The sequence below is a fragment of the Bactrocera latifrons genome, unplaced genomic scaffold (genome assembly GCF_001853355.1).
Source record: "Bactrocera latifrons isolate USDA-ARS-PBARC rearing strain unplaced genomic scaffold, ASM185335v1 scaffold_2, whole genome shotgun sequence".
Classification (NCBI taxonomy): Eukaryota; Metazoa; Arthropoda; class Insecta; order Diptera; family Tephritidae; genus Bactrocera; species Bactrocera latifrons.
The window spans coordinates 1477652-1496941 of NW_017535518.1; the positions used below are offsets into that span (position 1 = coordinate 1477652).

General features: G+C 36.9%; 2 protein-coding genes across 3 annotated transcripts; both read left to right on the forward strand.

The window, feature by feature from the left end:
• Positions 1-1417: 1417 nt before the first annotated feature.
• On the forward strand, positions 1418-4753 carry LOC108967817 (cuticle protein 19.8). Its single transcript, XM_018931443.1, has 2 exons — positions 1418-1555; positions 3655-4753. Exons 1-2 carry the CDS (start codon positions 1544-1546, stop codon positions 4615-4617), a joined length of 975 nt encoding a protein of 324 aa, XP_018786988.1. The 5' UTR covers positions 1418-1543; the 3' UTR covers positions 4618-4753.
• Positions 4754-13397: 8644 nt separating this feature from the next.
• On the forward strand, positions 13398-19060 carry LOC108967920 (importin subunit alpha). 2 transcript variants are annotated; one of them, XM_018931610.1, is made up of 6 exons: positions 13398-13674; positions 14196-14305; positions 14364-14677; positions 14754-15324; positions 16869-17016; positions 17943-19060. In XM_018931610.1, the coding sequence occupies exons 2-6, from the start codon at positions 14246-14248 to the stop codon at positions 18410-18412; spliced, it is 1563 nt and encodes a 520-aa protein (XP_018787155.1). In that variant the 5' UTR covers positions 13398-13674; positions 14196-14245; the 3' UTR covers positions 18413-19060. The 2 variants fall into 2 exon arrangements, with proteins under 2 accessions (XP_018787155.1, XP_018787154.1); XM_018931609.1 differs by having other exon boundaries at positions 13399-13769.
• Positions 19061-19290: the final 230 nt, after the last annotated feature.

A 19290-nucleotide genomic window follows, 5' to 3' on the forward strand; every position in this document is an offset into this window, starting at 1 on the left:
CCAATCGTTGGGCATGCTTTCGTCCGACCATATTTTACAAAGAAGCTGATGCATGCTCATTATCAGTTCTTCGCCGCCGTGTTTGAATAGCTCAGCCGGCAATCCATCGACAACCGCCGCTTTGTTGTTCTTCAGGCGGGTAATTGCTATTCGAACGTTTTCAGGGTCGGACAATGAAACGTCCGGTCCATCGTCATCGATTGTGGAATCGGGTTCATCATGTCCTGGTGTTATACTTTCACTGTCATTCAGCAAGCTGGAGAAGTGTTCCTTCCATAATTTTAATATGCTCTGGGAGTTAGTCACTATCTGGTTCTACAAGTGTAGGTCTTGAAACCTTCTGTTAGTAGCCACATCGTCGCGTTGAATTTTCGAGCATTACCCCTCGCCAGATTGTCAAGTTTTTCATACTCACGCATTTCGATCTCCCTTTTTTTTTGTTGGCTGCACGTGCGTCTCGCTTTCCTCTTTAGCTCTTTAGTGTTGTAGGCAGTTTATTTCCTCTCCGCTTGGACACGGCATTCCTCATCGTCCAGTAGTTTTTTGCCTTTTCCGAAAATCAACGGTTTCGTTTGCAGTTATACGTAAGGATGTGAAGAGCTTGGAATGGAACAGTTCTTTATTGCGAGTGTAATCATTAAAACTACAATACACTGGTCATAATTTTTTTTTTTTTTGACAAATTTGGTGCGATTTCGGTAATTTTGGTACAATTTTTGGCATTTTTTTTTTTTTTGTAGTTTTATTTCTTTTTAATTTTTCTTTTAATTATTATTTTTTAAATAAATTTAAACGTAGGAAATAATAAATATAATTTTATTTTCCTTTTTAAATTATTTTGTATGAACTTTTTACTTATTTTTCTTTATTTTTAAATTATTCCCTTATTTGTTTTTTTTCTTACTCCCACACCCGCATTCAAGTGTTCGCAACCGCATGTTAACCAGTTTTTCGCGTGCGCTCGTCATCCGGCTCGACATTTTTTCGAAACAGTTCAGTTGATGCCGAAAATTGTATTGGCACTTGCTCGAGCAGCCGTGAGTAATTGGCATACAAATCAATGCTTCATACATATACATACCACATATATGTATGTACTTACAACAAATATGTATGCGTCGAGGCATGAAAACCAACACTTTTTTTAGTTTTTAATTTTTTTTTCGTATTTCTTAAGCTTCGTCTATTGCTGCTTATTGGCTGGCGAGCTTTGGCGTGCCATTTCGGCTTCTTTGCCGAGTCTCTTATTCAAATTGCTACAGTTTTTCGACACTTTTTTGTTGTTCATACCTTTTTCTTATTTTTTACCAAAATACCAAAATAACCTTTTCTGTTCGCCTTTGTTGCTGGCTTCCTACGCTGCGTAGCATATAAAATAGTTGTCACCGCCTTTTGACAGCATCACAACACAGTCGTTAGCTCACCGTGCAACAGTGGAAGCAGTGTTGCTTTGGTCATAGTAAAGGGATTTGCGTATCCTCGTTAAATTTACTTTTGCGTGGCGTGTTTTATTTAACAAAATTTCTAATCATCTTCAGCAGCGATGGCAAGCAAAGTAAGTGCAATTTGGTGTTAACGCATTTTGCTCAAAGGAAAGGCAAATACTAAACAAAAAATATACAAAATATAGAAAAATTAATTAAGTGTCGAAACGGCTACGGAAAAAGGATACAAAAAACAACAGCAAAAAAAGCAAAAATAAGATTAATAAAATCGCACAAAATAAATAAATAAAAAAAAAAAATTCAGCTCAGAATCAACATTCTGTGAAATGCATATTAAATCGCCGCCTGGTTTGTTTGTATGTATTTGCGCGAGGCGCGGCTGTCAGTGGCAGCTTAAGTTGCTAAGAAAAGGATTATGAAAGCGGAAACGGCACAAAGCAGCGTTGATTATCACAAAGAATAGGAATTCATTAGCGCGCACTGAATTTTTTTCGGCACAGCAAATTCTTTTATTTACCATGGTCAACTAATTTTGAAGAAAGCATAAATGAGATTAAAGATAGCGCGTTTTGAACGCAAGTAGATAAAGCTTGTAAAGCAACAACAGTGATTTCTAGGAGGGATGAATAAGACTTTTCTTTGAAGTGTAGAGCTTAAAAATGATTTTCTTTGATAAGATTGTACAAAAAATTAAAAAAAAAACTGAAAAATTATTAACATGAAATTTTTTGTACTTTCGAAAAAAATTTAAATATTTAAATTTTGTTATAATTTTTTTGTGCATAAAGTTGAATGCTTTCTTATAGAATAATTTCTTCTTTTAATAATTTTTTAAGAGTTGTAATTTTTTTCTTCACAATTTTAGTTTTTTTTATAAACAAAATATAAAAATAAAAAATTAACTTAAAAGTAAAAAAAGTAATTTTCCAGAAGATTTAAAATTTTAATTCTATTTTTAACAACTTTGTAAAAAATTTTAATTTTTTTTTAAGTATTTTAAAAAACTTAATTTTATAACTCAAAACCTTTAATATTCTATAAAACTATTTATGTTAAAAATGTTTTGCAGTTTGCTTTCTAACCTTTTGCAAAAATAAATTTACAAATTTAGAAAAATTTTTATAAAATGGTACACCATTTTCTTTTCGAAAACTTTTAAAAAGTTATATTTTTAAAAATGTTCGAATTTTTTTTTCAAAAATATTAGAAAGTCAATTATGATATCAAAAAATGTGTAGACTTTTTTTCAAAATGTTTTATTTCAAAATTAAAAACAATTAAAATCAATTAATAGTTTTTTAATTTAGCATATTAGCTACAACACTTTTAGTTTTGATTAAATTTTTAAAACTTTTGTAGGAAATTTAAAATTTTCCTCAAAATTTTTTAAAAAACGTTATTTTGTAACTCAAAACCTGTAATTTTAAATTAAACTACTAATTTTAAAAATGTTTCACAGTTGGATTATTATCGCTTTACAAAAATAGAACGTTTTTTTATAAAATTTGTACACATTTTTTCGAAAACCTTTAAAAAATTTCTATTTTCAAAAAATTGTCGAAATTTTATTTGCAAAAATTTTAGAAAATCAATTTTGGACTAAAAAATTTAATTCTTAAACTTCATAAAGTTTTTAATAATTTTTATAAAATTTCAATTTTCTTTTTCAAAATTTTTTATTTCAAAATTAAAAAAAAAAAATCAAAATCAAGAAACATTTTTTAACTTAAAAGGTTATTCCACAACATTTTCGATTTTAGTTCGATTTTCAATAACTTCTGAAATTTTTGCAGTATAATTAAATTTTGTTTCGATGTTTAAAAAAAAAAAATATTATAATACATGTATAATCAATAAAGCTATTAATTTAAAAAATTTTATGCGCTGATTTTTTTGAAAATTTGTACACCTTTCTTTCGAAAACATTTATAAAAATTTATGTTCCCAAAATATGCTCGAAATTTATTTTTTGCAAAAACATTACGAAATCAATTTTTAGCTAAAAAAAAAGTTAATTCTTAAACTTCATTGTTTATTCCATTGTCATAATTAGTAATAAAATATAAACAAATTAACGATTTAAAAAAAATTAAATTAACTGTATTTAATACAAAATAATAATACTCATTCTACCTTTAATTTAAACAATACCGTTACAAAATTTAGACCATCCAAAAATCTAACAACATAACCTTACTCTAACTTACAGTTCTTGAGTGTCTTATCCGTGTTAGCTCTGGCCGGCTCCGGCTTGGCTGGCGTTGCCACCTACGCCTACAACCCTTATGCCGCCTACCATCACCTGCCCGCCGCCGTGACTACTTATGCTAGCCCCGCCCGCCAGGTCGTCTACCAACATGCTGCACCAGCTGCTGCCGTCTACCATCACGCACCCGTCTACACCAAGTCTTACCTAGCTGCTGCCCCCGTTGTCGCCGCTGCGCCAGTTGTTAAGACCGTCACACCAGCCGTTCAAGCCGTGCAAGTTGCCGCTCCCGCACCAATTGTTGCCAAGACCGTCGTCGCGGCCGCACCTGCACCCATTGTCAAGCAAGTCGAAATCGAATCGGCGCCTCGTTATGATTTCTCTTATGGCGTACATGATTCCCTGACCGGTGACATCAAGAGCCAGGTGGAGAGCCGTGATGGTGGCAATGTGGCTGGTTCATACAGCGTTATCGATGCTGATGGCTACAAGCGTACCGTTACCTATACCGCTGACGATGTGAACGGTTTCAATGCCGTCGTCCAACGTGAACCAATTGTCGCTGCCAAAGTTGCTGCCGTCGCTGCTGTTGCTGCACCAGCTGTGCAACAAGTTGTTGCCGCACAGCCCATTGTGCCAGTCCAACAACAGTATTTGCAATACTTGCCACAACAACAACAACACTTTGTACAACCCGCTCCAGTTGCTGTCGAACAACAGCCAGCTGAAGAGCCAGCAGCCGAACCTGCACCTGTCGAATACCCAGAACAAGCACAGCCAGAACCCGAGCAACAGCAACCAGAGCAGCCACAATACCCACAAGATCAACACTTCCCACCCTACCCCCAATCCGAGGGCGATGACTCCGATGTCGTGGATGTGCGCTCAGCCAATAGCAGCGACAATGCCGAACCATCCAGCACCGCAGCTCCAGCGCCTGTGACCGAAGCGGCGAAAGAAGCTTAAGCGTGGTATAATGTGATAACGCGGTTGATTTGTTGAGATTTTCGTTTTCCCTCGCGCAAAACATTAAACTGAAGATAAACGCATTGTTAGCTGGTTTAAAGATTTAAATTAATAAAAACTAACGAAATAATGGAAAATAAAATGTGAATATTTGTGTCTTGGGGTGCTCGGTATGAATTTAAATATCATGCGGGTTATTAGCGCACGTTCAAATATTAGGGGAAAAGGTACAGCTTAAAAGACTTCAAGACAGCGATGTCGACATTCTTGAAATCACTTTGGTTGTGTTCCATCGATCTTTAGAAGCATCTGTTTTATAAAATGTTATCCCTGATCCATAGTGAGACTCGCAAAATTGGCCCAGACTGACATAAAGAGATACATCATTGGGCATTTTAATACTAATTTTTATTAGAGCCACGGAAAATAGGCTTCTAAACCAATAAAAGCGCCAACGCTTACGGCTTCGGCTGTGATGGTCTTCAGTGCTTTCAGCGAGTGTTGGTTTTTTATAATTTTTACAGCGCCATTCGCCAGATTATTGGAAAGTTTCGACGTCATATTCATATATCCAGTTCTCGTCAGTTCTGTGTCTGATAAATATTCGGTCTTCAACGTTGTTTAGTATCTCTTTTTCGTTCCCTACTCCACGTTGTTCTGGCAAAAGCATTAACTCTTTCACCGAAATGTGTTGAATCCAACCATGAGTAGGCGATCTTAACGTCTGCTTTCTCTGATGCGAAATCGACGCTTTTCAATTCTTGTCTTCTTAATTTTTTCGACGTGATGGCCATTAACAGAGCTGGATGTAGCCCCCACATGAGGCAAGCTCTCCAAAACACTTCTGCGGCATTTTTAATAATTCCATAGACGTGCTTCCATTAGAAACGCAAAATAAGACTTAAAGACCAGATTCTTACGCTTACGCAAATGTATAATGAAATATAGGGCATATCATCCTGTTGGGACTGAAGAAAAGGTTCCTTATCTTATTATATTTCTTTGGCTATATTTATGGTATGCGATTTAGATTTATCTGTTATAGCCTTGACAGACGGCAGCGTTTATCCGGATTAACTACATTAACCTAGATTAATTCAGGATTCTCTCTAGGAATAGATTGAAGAAGTCGCACTATAGGCAGCCTTGTCTAAAATCTCGTTCTTCCTTGACGAAGCTCTTGTCCTACGAAGCCTATAATAACCAACTGTAAGGAAATGCAAATAAATGGCCAACGATCAGAAACAGTAGTGTTTGTAAAGCCTTACTAACTGGTAATGTTCCTGGTTCACATGCGACAGAGTTTCGACGCCAGATGTCGCTCTCTCACAAGCAATTTACTTGCGTACGCATATTTGAGGACTCGCTATTGAGTGATTTATATATTTTTTTATAAAATGTGCCAGAAACTCTTGGCTCTCAGTCAATGTTTCTTCACTTTCGTCTCTATTGCTCTTCTGCATATTAGAGCTTCCTTCAAAGTGAAAGGTCTTTTTCATTCGTTTACTTTCCTTTATTAAAGCTAATTTATTCATACGCCTTTCAATGTTCAATTTTCTTGTAATTTGTATTTGGTTATTGTTTTTTCCTTTTTTATTTCTTATTATGAAGCTTCTTTGGCAAAAGTACATTAATCCTGCAAGAAGAAAGTTCAAGAAATTCGCGTGAAAGGACAATGAGAAGGCAAGGGATAAACAGCGGAAATAAAAGTACAAATAAAGATCATACAAACGGCACACCTTCTTGACCTTATTTATTTGCAATTGCCGATAAACACACATACACGCGCACACACACACTTGCGCACACTCACGACAAATGCACTTGGACGCAGAGTTTTCCACCGTTCACCCTGGACACTTGTTCACGTATATGGAAACTGAAGTGAAAAGGCGATTTACGCTTATGAATGGGTTGGAGCAGTGAAAAGCGGGAGGGGCGATGAGAGGTACGAACGACAGCAGCAATTTACTCGAAGTAAAGATAAAATCATTAAAAATCTACAAGTGTTGCTGGGGACTCTCCACAAGATTGAACCGAAGTTGGTGGGGTCGAAAAGCTGGAAGTGTGCAAATAAGTGCATGTACATAGGTACACATACATATGTGTGAGTTGTGCGAGAAAAGCGCGCCAGTATGGGTGCGTGAGTGCAACAACAGGGCGTTTATCCCACGCTAAGAAAACGCCAAGGGTGTGAAAGAATGAGCGTGTCCCCGCTGTGTATGTGTGTGTGTGTGTGCCTGAAAGGTGTTTGTATGCAGATAAAAGGGCTGTAATTGGTTTTAACACGCTTACGCCGCAGCGTGAGAAAAATGAGAAAGCAAAAGGAGCGGGTTGACTGGCTACTTTGCCAAGGCAGGTCCCAACAGGACTGAACACTAGTTTTTAATTACTTTAAGGGGTTATATTTCGAGAGATCGGGAATATTCTAAGAAAATGTGAAGTTCTTCCGGAATATAAATTCAGAGATGTGTGCTGCTTTGTAAAAATATTACGAAACTTGGTATAATCGGGCTACCAAAACTTTGAGCTCGTTTTTTCTCGAAAGAAGCTGGAGATCGGCTGGACTGATCGACTTAAAATATTCTTAATAAATATAACAATAATATTCAATAGTTAGTGCTATCGAAGGAATCAGAGTTTTGATAATAATTTTGATTCTTTAAGGCCCTACTAAAAATAAAGTTTTCCATAACAAAAATGCTGACAAAAAAATTGTTTATAAAAAAATTTCATTACAAATATTTTTTTTTCTTTTTTTTTTTTGTGAAGCCAAAAATCCAAGTTATGACTTTTCTTCCCATCGATTTAAGCCGAGATCCCTAATTTTCGACCATATTTGCAGCAATTGAGGTCATATGGTATGTCAACAAAAACCGCCAATATTCTCTTCTAAGCCATCAATCGTCTCGGGCTTATTTGTGTAGACAGCGACCCCTCTTAACCCCAAAAAACTTGTTAAATCACCTAATATTATGGAGCCTACGACACAGGCTAAGGGCGTGAGATAATGTACTGACTAAAAGTTTCATTCAAGCGCCATCATGTTTATATCAAAGCCTGTCAACATCAAAATCCTCCAATACAGGGAATGAAAAGTCGATAAACATGGTTATATGCCATTCGCAATAAACTGTAACATTAAAACCGGTTTCGTTTTTGAAGAAATATGAACCAACCTTTGCCGTTAGAACTCAGCAAACAGTGACTTTTTGAGTATGTGACGGCTTCTCAACAATGGCTTGTGGCCAAATGCAACAATTTTGTTTATAATGGATACGTCCATCCAACCGAAAGTGATCTTCATCTTCATTAAAATTTCCTTTGAAAATCAGTATCAAAGGCTTTTTTTATTTGTATCAATTCACCGATCGAATGACGCGCCTAAAAGTAGTTCAGCCCCAACTCTTACACAGGTTGGATTTTGTAAGCCCACAAAGCAAGATCCTTCTGCAAAATCTTCTACAAAGTGGAATCCGCGTTGGCGTATGGACTCATACGGATCTTCTTCGGCACTTTGCTCCAGAGCAGCAATAATATCTACGGTGCGTACTGGACGACATCTCTGAGGATTCGCATTATCCACTACGGTAAACGAGTTGCACGAATTGCTGACTCTGCTGCCAGCTAATATCGACTGAATATTGGACTCAGCGCGTGATCCCTCACTCGAACCGAACGATTATTTTGGTAGTAAATTCGCACAGTTTGCAAACGTTGTTCTAGAAAAAATCTGTTTCTAAAGAAAGTAGAAAACTAAACTGAGTTCAAAGCAAAAAGACCAATTTCGAAAAAGGTATTTTCTCATCGAAAATCTCATAAAATAACTAAAAAATCACCCATTAATAAAACTTTTTGTTTCTTAGATTTTAGATAATTTTATGCGATAAATCCTCCTCGCCGTCAGACACTTTTACCGGGAATTCTTCTAGAGATAGGCTATGGTTTCAAGAAAAAATTTATTTATATATTTTTTGAATGAAACGCCTCTTCAAAATAAATCACAAAAAACGCATTACACGAAGCCCGGCGCCATTCGCAGGAACTCGGACTGACGAATGGAATAACTTGGTGCATTTTACGTCGAGACCGTTGAGAACGTAACCGTCAATGGCGACCGTTATCGCGCCATGATAATCGACTATTTGATGTCCGAAAATTAAGTTCGTGACCCCGGCGACACTTGGTTTCAGCAAGACGACGCCGATTCCCACATATCGCATTAATCTATGGATTTGTTGAGGGAAAGATACGGTCAGCACCAAGGTCGTGTGATATCACATGTTTAGACTTTTTCCTGCGGGGTAATGTAAGGCCTAAAGTCTACATGTATTTTGTAGCCAATCCCGCTTCGATTCAGGACTTGAAGCAAAACATCACGAGTGTCATACGCTAATTATAAGTTGAATTGCTCGAACGAGTCATCGAAAATGAGTATCCACGGGTAAGCCTTTTCAGACGCGACCATTTTTTCTTCAAAAAATAAATGCTGAAGAATGTTCTTTCAAATGATAACAAGCATTCTCCATTAAATTTGAAGATTCAGGTAAAAAAGTAGCAGACCTCGAAATGGATCACCCTTTATTCAACTTATTTGTTTGCCTCTGCGCTGCTCTTCGACTGCTGTGTTTGTGCCTGTGTCCGTTTGCCGATAATTACCAACAAGAGTCGACCGTAAAGTGCAAATGGCGGCTAAGGATAATGCAGGCAAGGACAAATGTATAAATGTAATGACTTTGAACATTGACTTTGCCCATGTAGTGCAGACAATTTCAATTGTCCATTGACTTCACACAACTACTGTGCTGTGCAACTCTGTTGTTTTATGTCTTTTTTTTTTGCTTTTTTCTCGGAACTTAACTAAGTTTTGTCGCTCATTTGTTCTGCGTCATCTGTCGGAGTTGGTCTTTTGTACGCTTTCTTATTAACTGCGTAATGAGCAGCATGAGGTAATAAGTTGCCAGCAAAGCAGGCAGTCGGGCAGCGCCTAGCCGTATAGGGTCTACTCTGGTAATATCATTTACGAACTTTTAAAGTTGAAAGAAAAGCAGAAATATAGTTGTGATAAGCTGGCTAGGTTTCCATTCGTAACGTATTTAATGGAAGACGATGAGCGCAATAAGTGGACCGCATTTAAAAATCTGCTGAGATACAATAAAAGCTGTAAAGTGGAGCTCAATGTCAGTAATAAGTAGCTTCTTCTGTTTCTCCTTTAGTGGCGTAGACATTGCTTACGCGGTTATAGCTGAGTTTACAAGATTGGAGATTCCAAGTGTAGCCAAATCCTTCTCCATCAGGGCAAGCATTTAGGCGTGACGTGTTGCTGTGAGTGGTGCTTGCCGAAAATGCAGCGTTCGTTAGAGCAGAGGTACGCAATTAAATTCTGTGTGAAACTCGGTAAATCTGCGACAGAGACGTTTGATATGATTGAACAGGCTTACCCAGATGTTGCTTTAGTGGTGTTTTTGGAGAGCCGGAAAGAAATCGCTGATGAAGACTGGAAGTATGAACAAATCCAAAGTGAAAACGAAGCTCATTGTGCTTTTTGACATCAAAGGCATCGTCCAGCATGAATTTGTTCCTCCTGGACAAACCGTCAACGCCAAGTTTTACGTAGAAGTCCTCAAGAGGCTCAAACGAAGCGTCAATCGGATCCGACAAGATATCGGCTCACACCCACATTCTTTTGAACAGCTACCTAGCCAAGCGCGATATCCCAAGGCTTCCGCTGCTTCCCTACAGCTCAGATGTGGCCTCCCGGCGTGTTTTTTGTTTCCTTGCCTGAAAAGCCGATGGGAAGAAAGTATTTTGAGACGATCGACGGGGCAGTCATGCCTAAACGAGTCTTTTTACTCTGTCGTCATCATAAGGAAAACATTAATGAAGTAATCTTGAATTATTTTTCCAATTATACTTTCGACCACCTCTCTAAATTGGATAGTTAACTAAATCAAAACCTTTAATCGCTCATATGTATTATATATTTTTCCCATGTGGATTTTCGGTATTTAATTTCATGTAATTCTGACCAGTTTCACTCTTTCTATTGACATATGATGACAATACAAGTAAACCGCTAGGTTTTGACAACCGCAACATGCCCCAATACTAAATGGTCACATACACTTAACTAGCCGACATTAAAGAAAGAAGTACCAGACAGCATTTTTGTCGAAACTGTTAAAGTAGGTAGACAATGCCAAAATATACCTAAATAAACAAATTCATGTGGGCAATTCAAGAGAAAACAAAATTTACACTCAACAACCAGTGAAGAATGTAGACAGTGATTAAGATTGGTTCGAGAATGATGCAGAACTAGTTACAAGTGGATACGTTTTAAAATTTGCAGTTTTCACTATTAAGTAATCGATAGTATTTAGTGGAGTGATGAATTGACTTCTTTCAACTGTAAATTTTTCGGATATATCGCTTTAAGAAATCAAGTCAAATTCATGATTTAAGAAATCAAGCAGTTTTATCATCCACATAAACTATTTCTACAGTTCTGGACGAGATAGAATTTGTACTTAAATCGTAGATATCTATTTTCAGTTTATTTTCCACTGAAAATCTTTCAGTTCAATAAAACTATGTACTCTCGATATCATTATCGATATTTTGTGAGTTTTTAGATAATATAAGGATAGGTTCCATGCTTAAGACTTCATCGATTGGATTATTAACATCCGTAATCCTCCAGCTTGCAGGTTGGAGTCATGTGTAAAAGTTCACGCAAGGAAGGAAAGTTCTCTGATTGCCATTCAGTTGGGAGTGGCCAGAAACGATTCTTTTACATACGGCTCAAGCAGCTTGCGACTACCGGTCTTAGACCAAGTATCCTCTGTGTAGCCAAAGAACATCCGTTTGAAGGCGAGCTAAAGTAAGAAAGCGAACCATACCTCCCCCGGGTTGTGCGCTACGTGAAAAACGCCCCCAATGAAAAGAATAACTCGGCGTAAATCGCGTAAGCATTGTCGACGCCTATCAAAAAGAAGAAGAATCCTAGAGCTCTGCCTAACTTTCTTGTTCAAAAATATCTTAACAACATGCTTTATATGAAATTAAAAAAAATATATATTCTGGTTCAAGATCTCTCAAAACATTTATAGTGCGTCACTGGTCCCTCCTTAAACCTGCTTCCATTGCGCTTAGACCTTTTCTACATACAAAACTTCGCTTTCAAAGCACATTTAATAATGTTTTCACTTAAAAGCGAATGGTGGATTTCGCATAAATCGTCGGCTTCGTCTACTTTGTTGACCTTCAAAGCCAAAGCGAACGCCAACACATAACACTTTGTAGAGCATACTTTCGGGCGTACAGCGCGTGTGAATAATGGGTAAACCAAGCGCAACCACAAAAGTGTAAGAGGGTAGTTGAGTTCGCAAACAGCAACAGAGACCTATGTACACATAGTCGACTAAAAAGAAATTATGTTTACGGGCAAATTTGAAGTGTCCAATGTGGGGGACAACTGACTGGCTGTGCGCCCAGAAAGCGACTACAGTAATGTGTGCCGTATAATGAAGTAATTTTCAAAGTATCACTTAAATTTTTGTGTTGACATTTAATGAGTTTGCATGCATAGTTCTCGAGACGGGGGCGGCACAGACGAAGTCACAAACGAGAATATACCGCAAAGAAAGTATACTTATATTTATGTAGGTGCACAAGTAGTTGCCGAAAGGAGTATTTCACAGGGGTGCGGCGCGTGCTTAAAGACGTACTACACTTTCATAAATTTCCACTTGCAATATACTTTTCTTTGTTTTTTCTCCCCTCTCGTGCAGCTTGATACTTACTTATTTTGTAAACTCACAACAAGGCAAATTGCAGCGCATACGAATTACTCTGTCGGAGCACCCCAAACGATTTTAAGGTGTGAACTGACGCATGAAATCAAATTGCACCAATATCATAGCTGATACTGTTGCTGCTGGCGACTGCTGCTTCGTACATTTCGTATTAGTTAACGGCTGTTTGGACACACACCCGCTCTCTCGTACTGTAAAATTAATTTTTGTTCTAGCAAAAGGCACTTGGTGGAGCGAAAATTGCACAGTGCTCCACATACCAGTGTTTAATAAGAGATAGAGAGCGCAAAAGATACAGCGAGACCAAATGTTACCAATGCTGAATAGAGCATTTCATGACTGTTATGTGCTCAGCATTATTCATCTTGTACGCGCTCCTCAAATGAATTGTGGATGCTATGTTAGACCCCTGTCAGCTTGATTTTGATAAGACGTCCTTGATTATGTAGATAATAAATGCTTTTAAGCCTAGCACAACGTGGCGTTTCGCATATTCACATTGCAGAGGTCAACGGCAAATGACTTATGCAGCGCTGGGAGTACACAAAGAATATGCACGATTTAAAGTACTTAAAAATGGTTACTCTAAACATTCGAAACAACAGAAATATCATTTATTTTATAAAACAGCTGATGAAATAAAAATAAAATGAAAATTTTCTACAAATATTACTTTCTGGCACCCTGTGTTTTTCCAACTAATAAATTAGTAAGCAAAATGCAGCTCTACTTTGATCTCATATGTAGGCAACACCACATTTGGAGACTTTTACGCATGCATATAGCGATCGTAGCATTGACCACAGGCTAGAGTGAGACAACATACCAACTCACGTTGCGAAAAGTGGCCGTTTACAACAACAACCAATTATTTGAAAAAAAGTGAATTATTTCTCTACACATCAGCGTACAGCTGTTTACACGGTTTAACTCACAGTAGATATTGCATGAAGATCAAATTTGCGCCTTTTCATTGCATGTGTTTTGCCATTTTCCTGCACATGAGCGTTTTATACAAAAACAAAATCAACATTGAAAAGTCTCCCTATAGTCTGCGCGAATTGTAGGGGAAATTTTGAATTTTCAAACGGCATTTTATTGCCGAGCGGACGGTCGAATAGAAAGAAGTAGCAAGTTATTTCGCTGCATGAAATTTTATTATTTTCTTTTAAGATTTTTTTTAATTTTTAAAATAAAATAATTGAAGTGTTTAATTATTTTAAATATTATTGTAACAAAGGTGAGAATAACCTCTCTTGAACTTATTCAGCAAATTTGTGTGAAGTTACGTTATTTTTCACTGAAACCTAGTTCATTGGACTAAAATAAAGACAGGTAGGTTTTCATTTGCAAAAGGTTCGTAAAATTTCTAGAAAATTGTTAATAATGTGTCTGGATTTCATGTATTTGTATAAGATCTCAGAATATGTACTTACATTTCGGGTTGGAAACTATAAAATGCCTGCTACCTTTGTGATGTAAAACTTATGCCCTGTTTGGTCTGCCATTTTGAGTAACAGTATCAATTTGAATTAATAAAATGCTCTCAGATCCAAACGGGGTTAGATCGCCGATAAAACAGCCCTTAGCTGGATAAAATCCGGGTCAATTCCGGCACGTCAATTGAGTGCTAGAAAAACTTTAAAATAATTTTCTACTGTATGTAGTTTTGTATGAATATTGACATTAAATATTACACGTTAGAAAATCAAAACTTTTACATCTGCTAATTATGTTTTACTGTTTCTTCGAAACTTTTAGAATCGCTGCATTATTCTTTATTTCCTGCATAATTGTACATCAGCAACGAAATGAGTAAATCAGATACATCACGTTTAAATTCGTACAAATCGAACTCGATTAACTCACAGGTTAGTAGTTCACAAAGGATTTTTAAACTACGAAATAATTAATATTTTTGATAAATAGGATTCTCGCATGCGTCGCCATGAAGTTACTGTGGAGTTGCGCAAATCAAAGAAAGAGGATCAACTTTTCAAACGTCGCAACATCAACGAAGAGGATATTGTATCTCCTCTGAAAGAGAATAATAGCCAATCGCCCGTGCAAATGAGCATCGATGAAATGGTTGCCGCTATGAACGGTCAAGATGTCGATCGTCAATTCGTAGGCATGCAATCTGCACGTAAAATGCTAAGTCGCGAACGTAATCCGCCTATTGATTTGATGATAGGACATGGCATTGTTCCCATTTGCATACGTTTTCTACAAAATCATGAGAAGTAGGCAAACTCAAGTTAACCATATGCGCTGCAATTTTACTTATTTCCTTTTAAATATCTTGTCTTCTGTTTATAGTCCTTTGCTACAATTTGAAGCTGCCTGGGCGCTTACCAACATCGCTTCTGGCACTTCGGAGCAAACACGTTGCGTTATCGAGCAAAATGCGGTGCCACATTTTGTTGCGCTGTTGAAATCTAAGTCCATTAATCTTGCCGAGCAGGCTGTTTGGGCTCTGGGTAATATAGCCGGAGACGGAGCAGCCGCACGTGACATCGTCATACAACATAATGTTGTGGATGGTATACTTGGTTTGATAAATTTTGAAACACCACTTTCCTTCTTGCGCAACATAGTTTGGTTGATGTCGAATTTGTGTCGCAACAAAAACCCATCACCACCATTTGAAGAAATTAAACGTTTGTTGCCCGTGATATCGCAATTACTCTTAGGTGATGATTCACAAGTTTTAGCTGATGCTTGTTGGGCACTCTCATATGTGACGGATGATGAAAATTTGAAAATCCAAGCGGTCGTCGACACAGGCGCAGTGACGCATCTAGTAAAACTGCTTGGCACTGACGAGCCTTCTATAATTGTGCCAGCACTACGCAGCGTAGGAAATATCGTAACCGGTACTGATCTGCAGGTGAGTGCAATTTTGAGTGTGTTTGGTTTATCATGCACCATATATGTATGTATTTATATGCAGAGAACTTCAATGTGAATACATTCGTATTCGCGTATGTGTTTACGCTTATTGAAACATTAATGCACATTCGGAGGTGCAGCTAAACAGAATTACGTGTGATTTAGGATTAAAATGCAAAACGAACCGGCTGCACCAACAATAAGTGCTAGTATCCGTGTGTCAGTTAAGCAGACTTTAGCTACATTTATATTTGTTTCCCTCTCTACAGCGCTGGTCTTATGCACATATAAAATTTTCGGTAACAAACACTATTTGTGTAGTAGAGAATTATACGTCTGTTGGTTGGTCGCAATCACTTGCTGTTATGCACGCCACAACTTACCTTCGCTCCCTTTAGCCTCTTAAAGCTTGGTGGCCGAGTTTTTGCATAACTATGTGTAAATTTGCATATGAATTCAAAGCTGGCGTCGATTACTTGACACAGATCCGCATTAAAATTGCGAGAAAGTAAGCTGGGGGTGGTGGCACTCAGGCAACCTGCTAGTACTTAACTAGCTAATGAAGGCATGGTGGTGGTGTTGCGTCTGTGTGCCATGAGTTCTTGCTATTAGCTGAGTGTATGTGTGTGTGTGTTTGGCATTGATGTTGCTTCCGCTGCTGCATAATCTGCACATTTCACAAATGGAAAATGAATATTTACGAATTTCCACTTTGGATTCCGGGATTAGCATGTTGATGAAGGTAGTACTAACAGTGCTGCACAGGTTTGGGGGCTATAACGATGGAATTTTTTGCTTGGCTAGTGGAATTGTACTGCGAAAGCGTTTTAGAGAAAGTACAGCAGCCATTCTTTCGGTGTTTACTCAATTCATCATATAGGTATAGTATACGAGTAGTGCACGTGGAAATATATAGTATTTTTATTAGAAAACTTAACTTTTTTTTTATTCTGTATACACGTTTTATGCGTAGAGCGGAGAAGCTCTGTAAAAATTTTCTAAGCGGCTCAAATTCATTTTTAACAAAAATTATCTCTAAATATAATATCACAAAACCTTACGACATATTCATTTACTAGCAAATCCGGTAAAGACTTAAGCAATGCTTTTTATATACATACCACTCCTTCACCACACTTAATTCTTTTTTCAAAAAAAATCTTGCCACGAGCTAAAGTGTCACTTCGGCCTTTCAATTTGCAAAAATTACTTTGCTCATTGCTTATTTACGCCGCATTGTAACTTTTCTGGCGCTGTTGTTTTAAGCCTCCAATTCACAGCAACATTTTTATCTTAATTTTTATTTATTTGCATACCTTTGTTTTTTTTTTGGTTTCACCGAATTTCATTTGCATATTTGCTACTATATTTGTACTAAAAATATCAGTATACATACGCACATACGCATATACAATTTAATTTTCCTCGCCTTATTCTTTTATTTTCATTTCCTGTTTTTATTTTTTAATTTTTTGGTCGCCTGCCAATACCTGCGTGAAATTTAATTCCAACTGCCCTGTCACCAACAATTCAACCCTCTAGACGGACGCAGTCATTGCTGCTGGCGGTTTACCCCGATTGGGTGTGCTGCTGCAACATCCAAAATGTAATATTGTGAAGGAGGCCGCCTGGACGGTTAGTAATATCACAGCCGGAAATCCGAAGCAGATTCAGGCCGTTATCGATGCTGGTAAGTTTGTATTTGTGTTTAAATTTTATTTTTCTTTCTTCTCTGTTTACGCTTTGCTTTGTTTTTGCTACTTTTCTTATTTATGTTGTGCTTGTAAGCGCTTTTTTAGAGTGAGGGAGTGGAATGCGAGGTTTTTATTTGCCATTCTAGTGGGTGGTTAGTTGCTTAGCTGAATAGCAGATGAGGAATTGTTGATTTCATCAAACTGTTAGTTACGGCCGTTGCCCAAATGGTTTGTAAACTCTTGGAAGTATGCACATACACACTTACATTGGAATACGTTTGCGCGGTCTGCTTACCGGTTAATTTGGAAAGGAAGAGTAATGAAAAATAAACTTGGTCATAGTTGTGTCTAAATATTTGTATGAAAGAAAATAGAGCACATCAACGGTAATGAATAGTTGCAGCGTAGACAAGAATTTAATTAAGTAATTTAATTTTTTTTGCTAATACAATTTTAAATATGCGAAAAAGAGTGCTCTACATCGCGAATTAAAAAGGAAAAGAAAATTGTAACAGAGTGGTACGAAATTATCACAAATATGGCGGCATTCAACGTTGATTTTTTAAAGTAGGACATCATTGCATTTGGCAATATTTTATGTGAATAATTTTCATAACTTTTTTTAATATAGGTAATCAGGTCAAAATTAATATATTCTGAAATGGGTCTTTGATATATACATATGTATTTATCTCGGATTATTGCTTGTATTGCATAGGAAGGATGAACACTCCCAAACTTCAACTAAAATGTTACCTTAATATTATATAAAAACCACGGGAGGATAATTGTAGAAATTTCACTCGGAATTATAAGCTATTAATTTGGAAATATATTCTAAAATAATATTAAATTAATTTAATACATTTACTTAATGCTTTTTTTTAACTTATCCTTATAAATTTTTTCCAAATAACTCCAGGTCTTTTCACACCCATTCGAAATGTCTTGGAGAAGGGCGATTTCAAATCGCAAAAAGAAGCCGCCTGGGCCGTTACAAATACCACAACGAGTGGCACACCTGAACAAATAATCGATCTGATTGAAAAATATCAAATATTGAAGCCATTCTGTGATTTACTCGACGCAAAGGATCCGCGCACGGTTAAAGTGGTACTCATGGGACTCGGTAATTTGTTTGTTTTGGCTGAAAAGTTGGGCGGCACCGAAAATCTATGCTTGATGGTCGAGGAGATGGGCGGTTTGGATAAACTGGAGAAGCTGCAAGAGCATGAAAACGAGGAAATATACAAGAAGGCCTTCGCACTGGTGGATACATACTTCAATAGCGGCGAGGACGCTGAAGCGGAGCTGGCGCCACAAGAGGTTAATGGTGCGCTCGAATTTAATGCTGGCCATTCGAATGCACCCGAGGGTGGTTACACGTTTTAGTTGCCTAGCCGTCGCACCAGCGTAAGGTGTATTGTGTGGTGTGCGTGTGTGCAACCTTCCAGTCGGCTGAATCATTGCGTAAAGTGTTTGTATGTGTGCTGTATCGCATATTTCTGCCGCGCATTACTTGTTATTGCATATAATCGTCGGTTTTTGTTTTTCATTCAATACAAGTAACACATGCGAGCACAAGGAATCATAAACATTTCTAATGATTCTTCCAGCGGCTTGTATTGTCGCACGCATATCCATAATTTGTAATTAAGTTTTTATGCCCCTCTGCTTACCAAATTCCCACCGTCGCCATGCATGCTCTCATCAATACGATTTACATTTTATATTAATTTTTAATAGTTACGCGCACATACTAATTTTATTCAGATATTTTATTTTTTTTTCTTTCTAACACATTTGTAAGTCTGATTAAAGTTTGTGTGAATACATATGTCATTTTTTAAAAAAATTTCACCATTATTCCATTAAGATATATATTTTTTTTTATTAATCATTTAAGTTTGCATTGAACATTATGGTTATTGTGCCAAATATTGGGTTGAACTGGCACATAATATTTGTAAAATTACATTTGTATTTACGCACATGCATCTAATAAATCGTTTAGCAGTTAGCAGCAAATATATAACAAAATTGTTTGGTGTTTTTCTTGGTTGCTGAGGTCTCATAAAACTAGCAAGGGTTATAAAAATTATAATAAACTATTTAACATCCTTCAGTTGCTTAATTTGTTTTGATTTCCTGGTTTTATTGAAATAAAAATGCTTTTGAACATGAACATTTTTTTTTAATTTCATTATTTTTTATTTCCATTCCAATTATTGTCTTTTTTATTTTTATCATAATATTTTTTTCATTTTTAT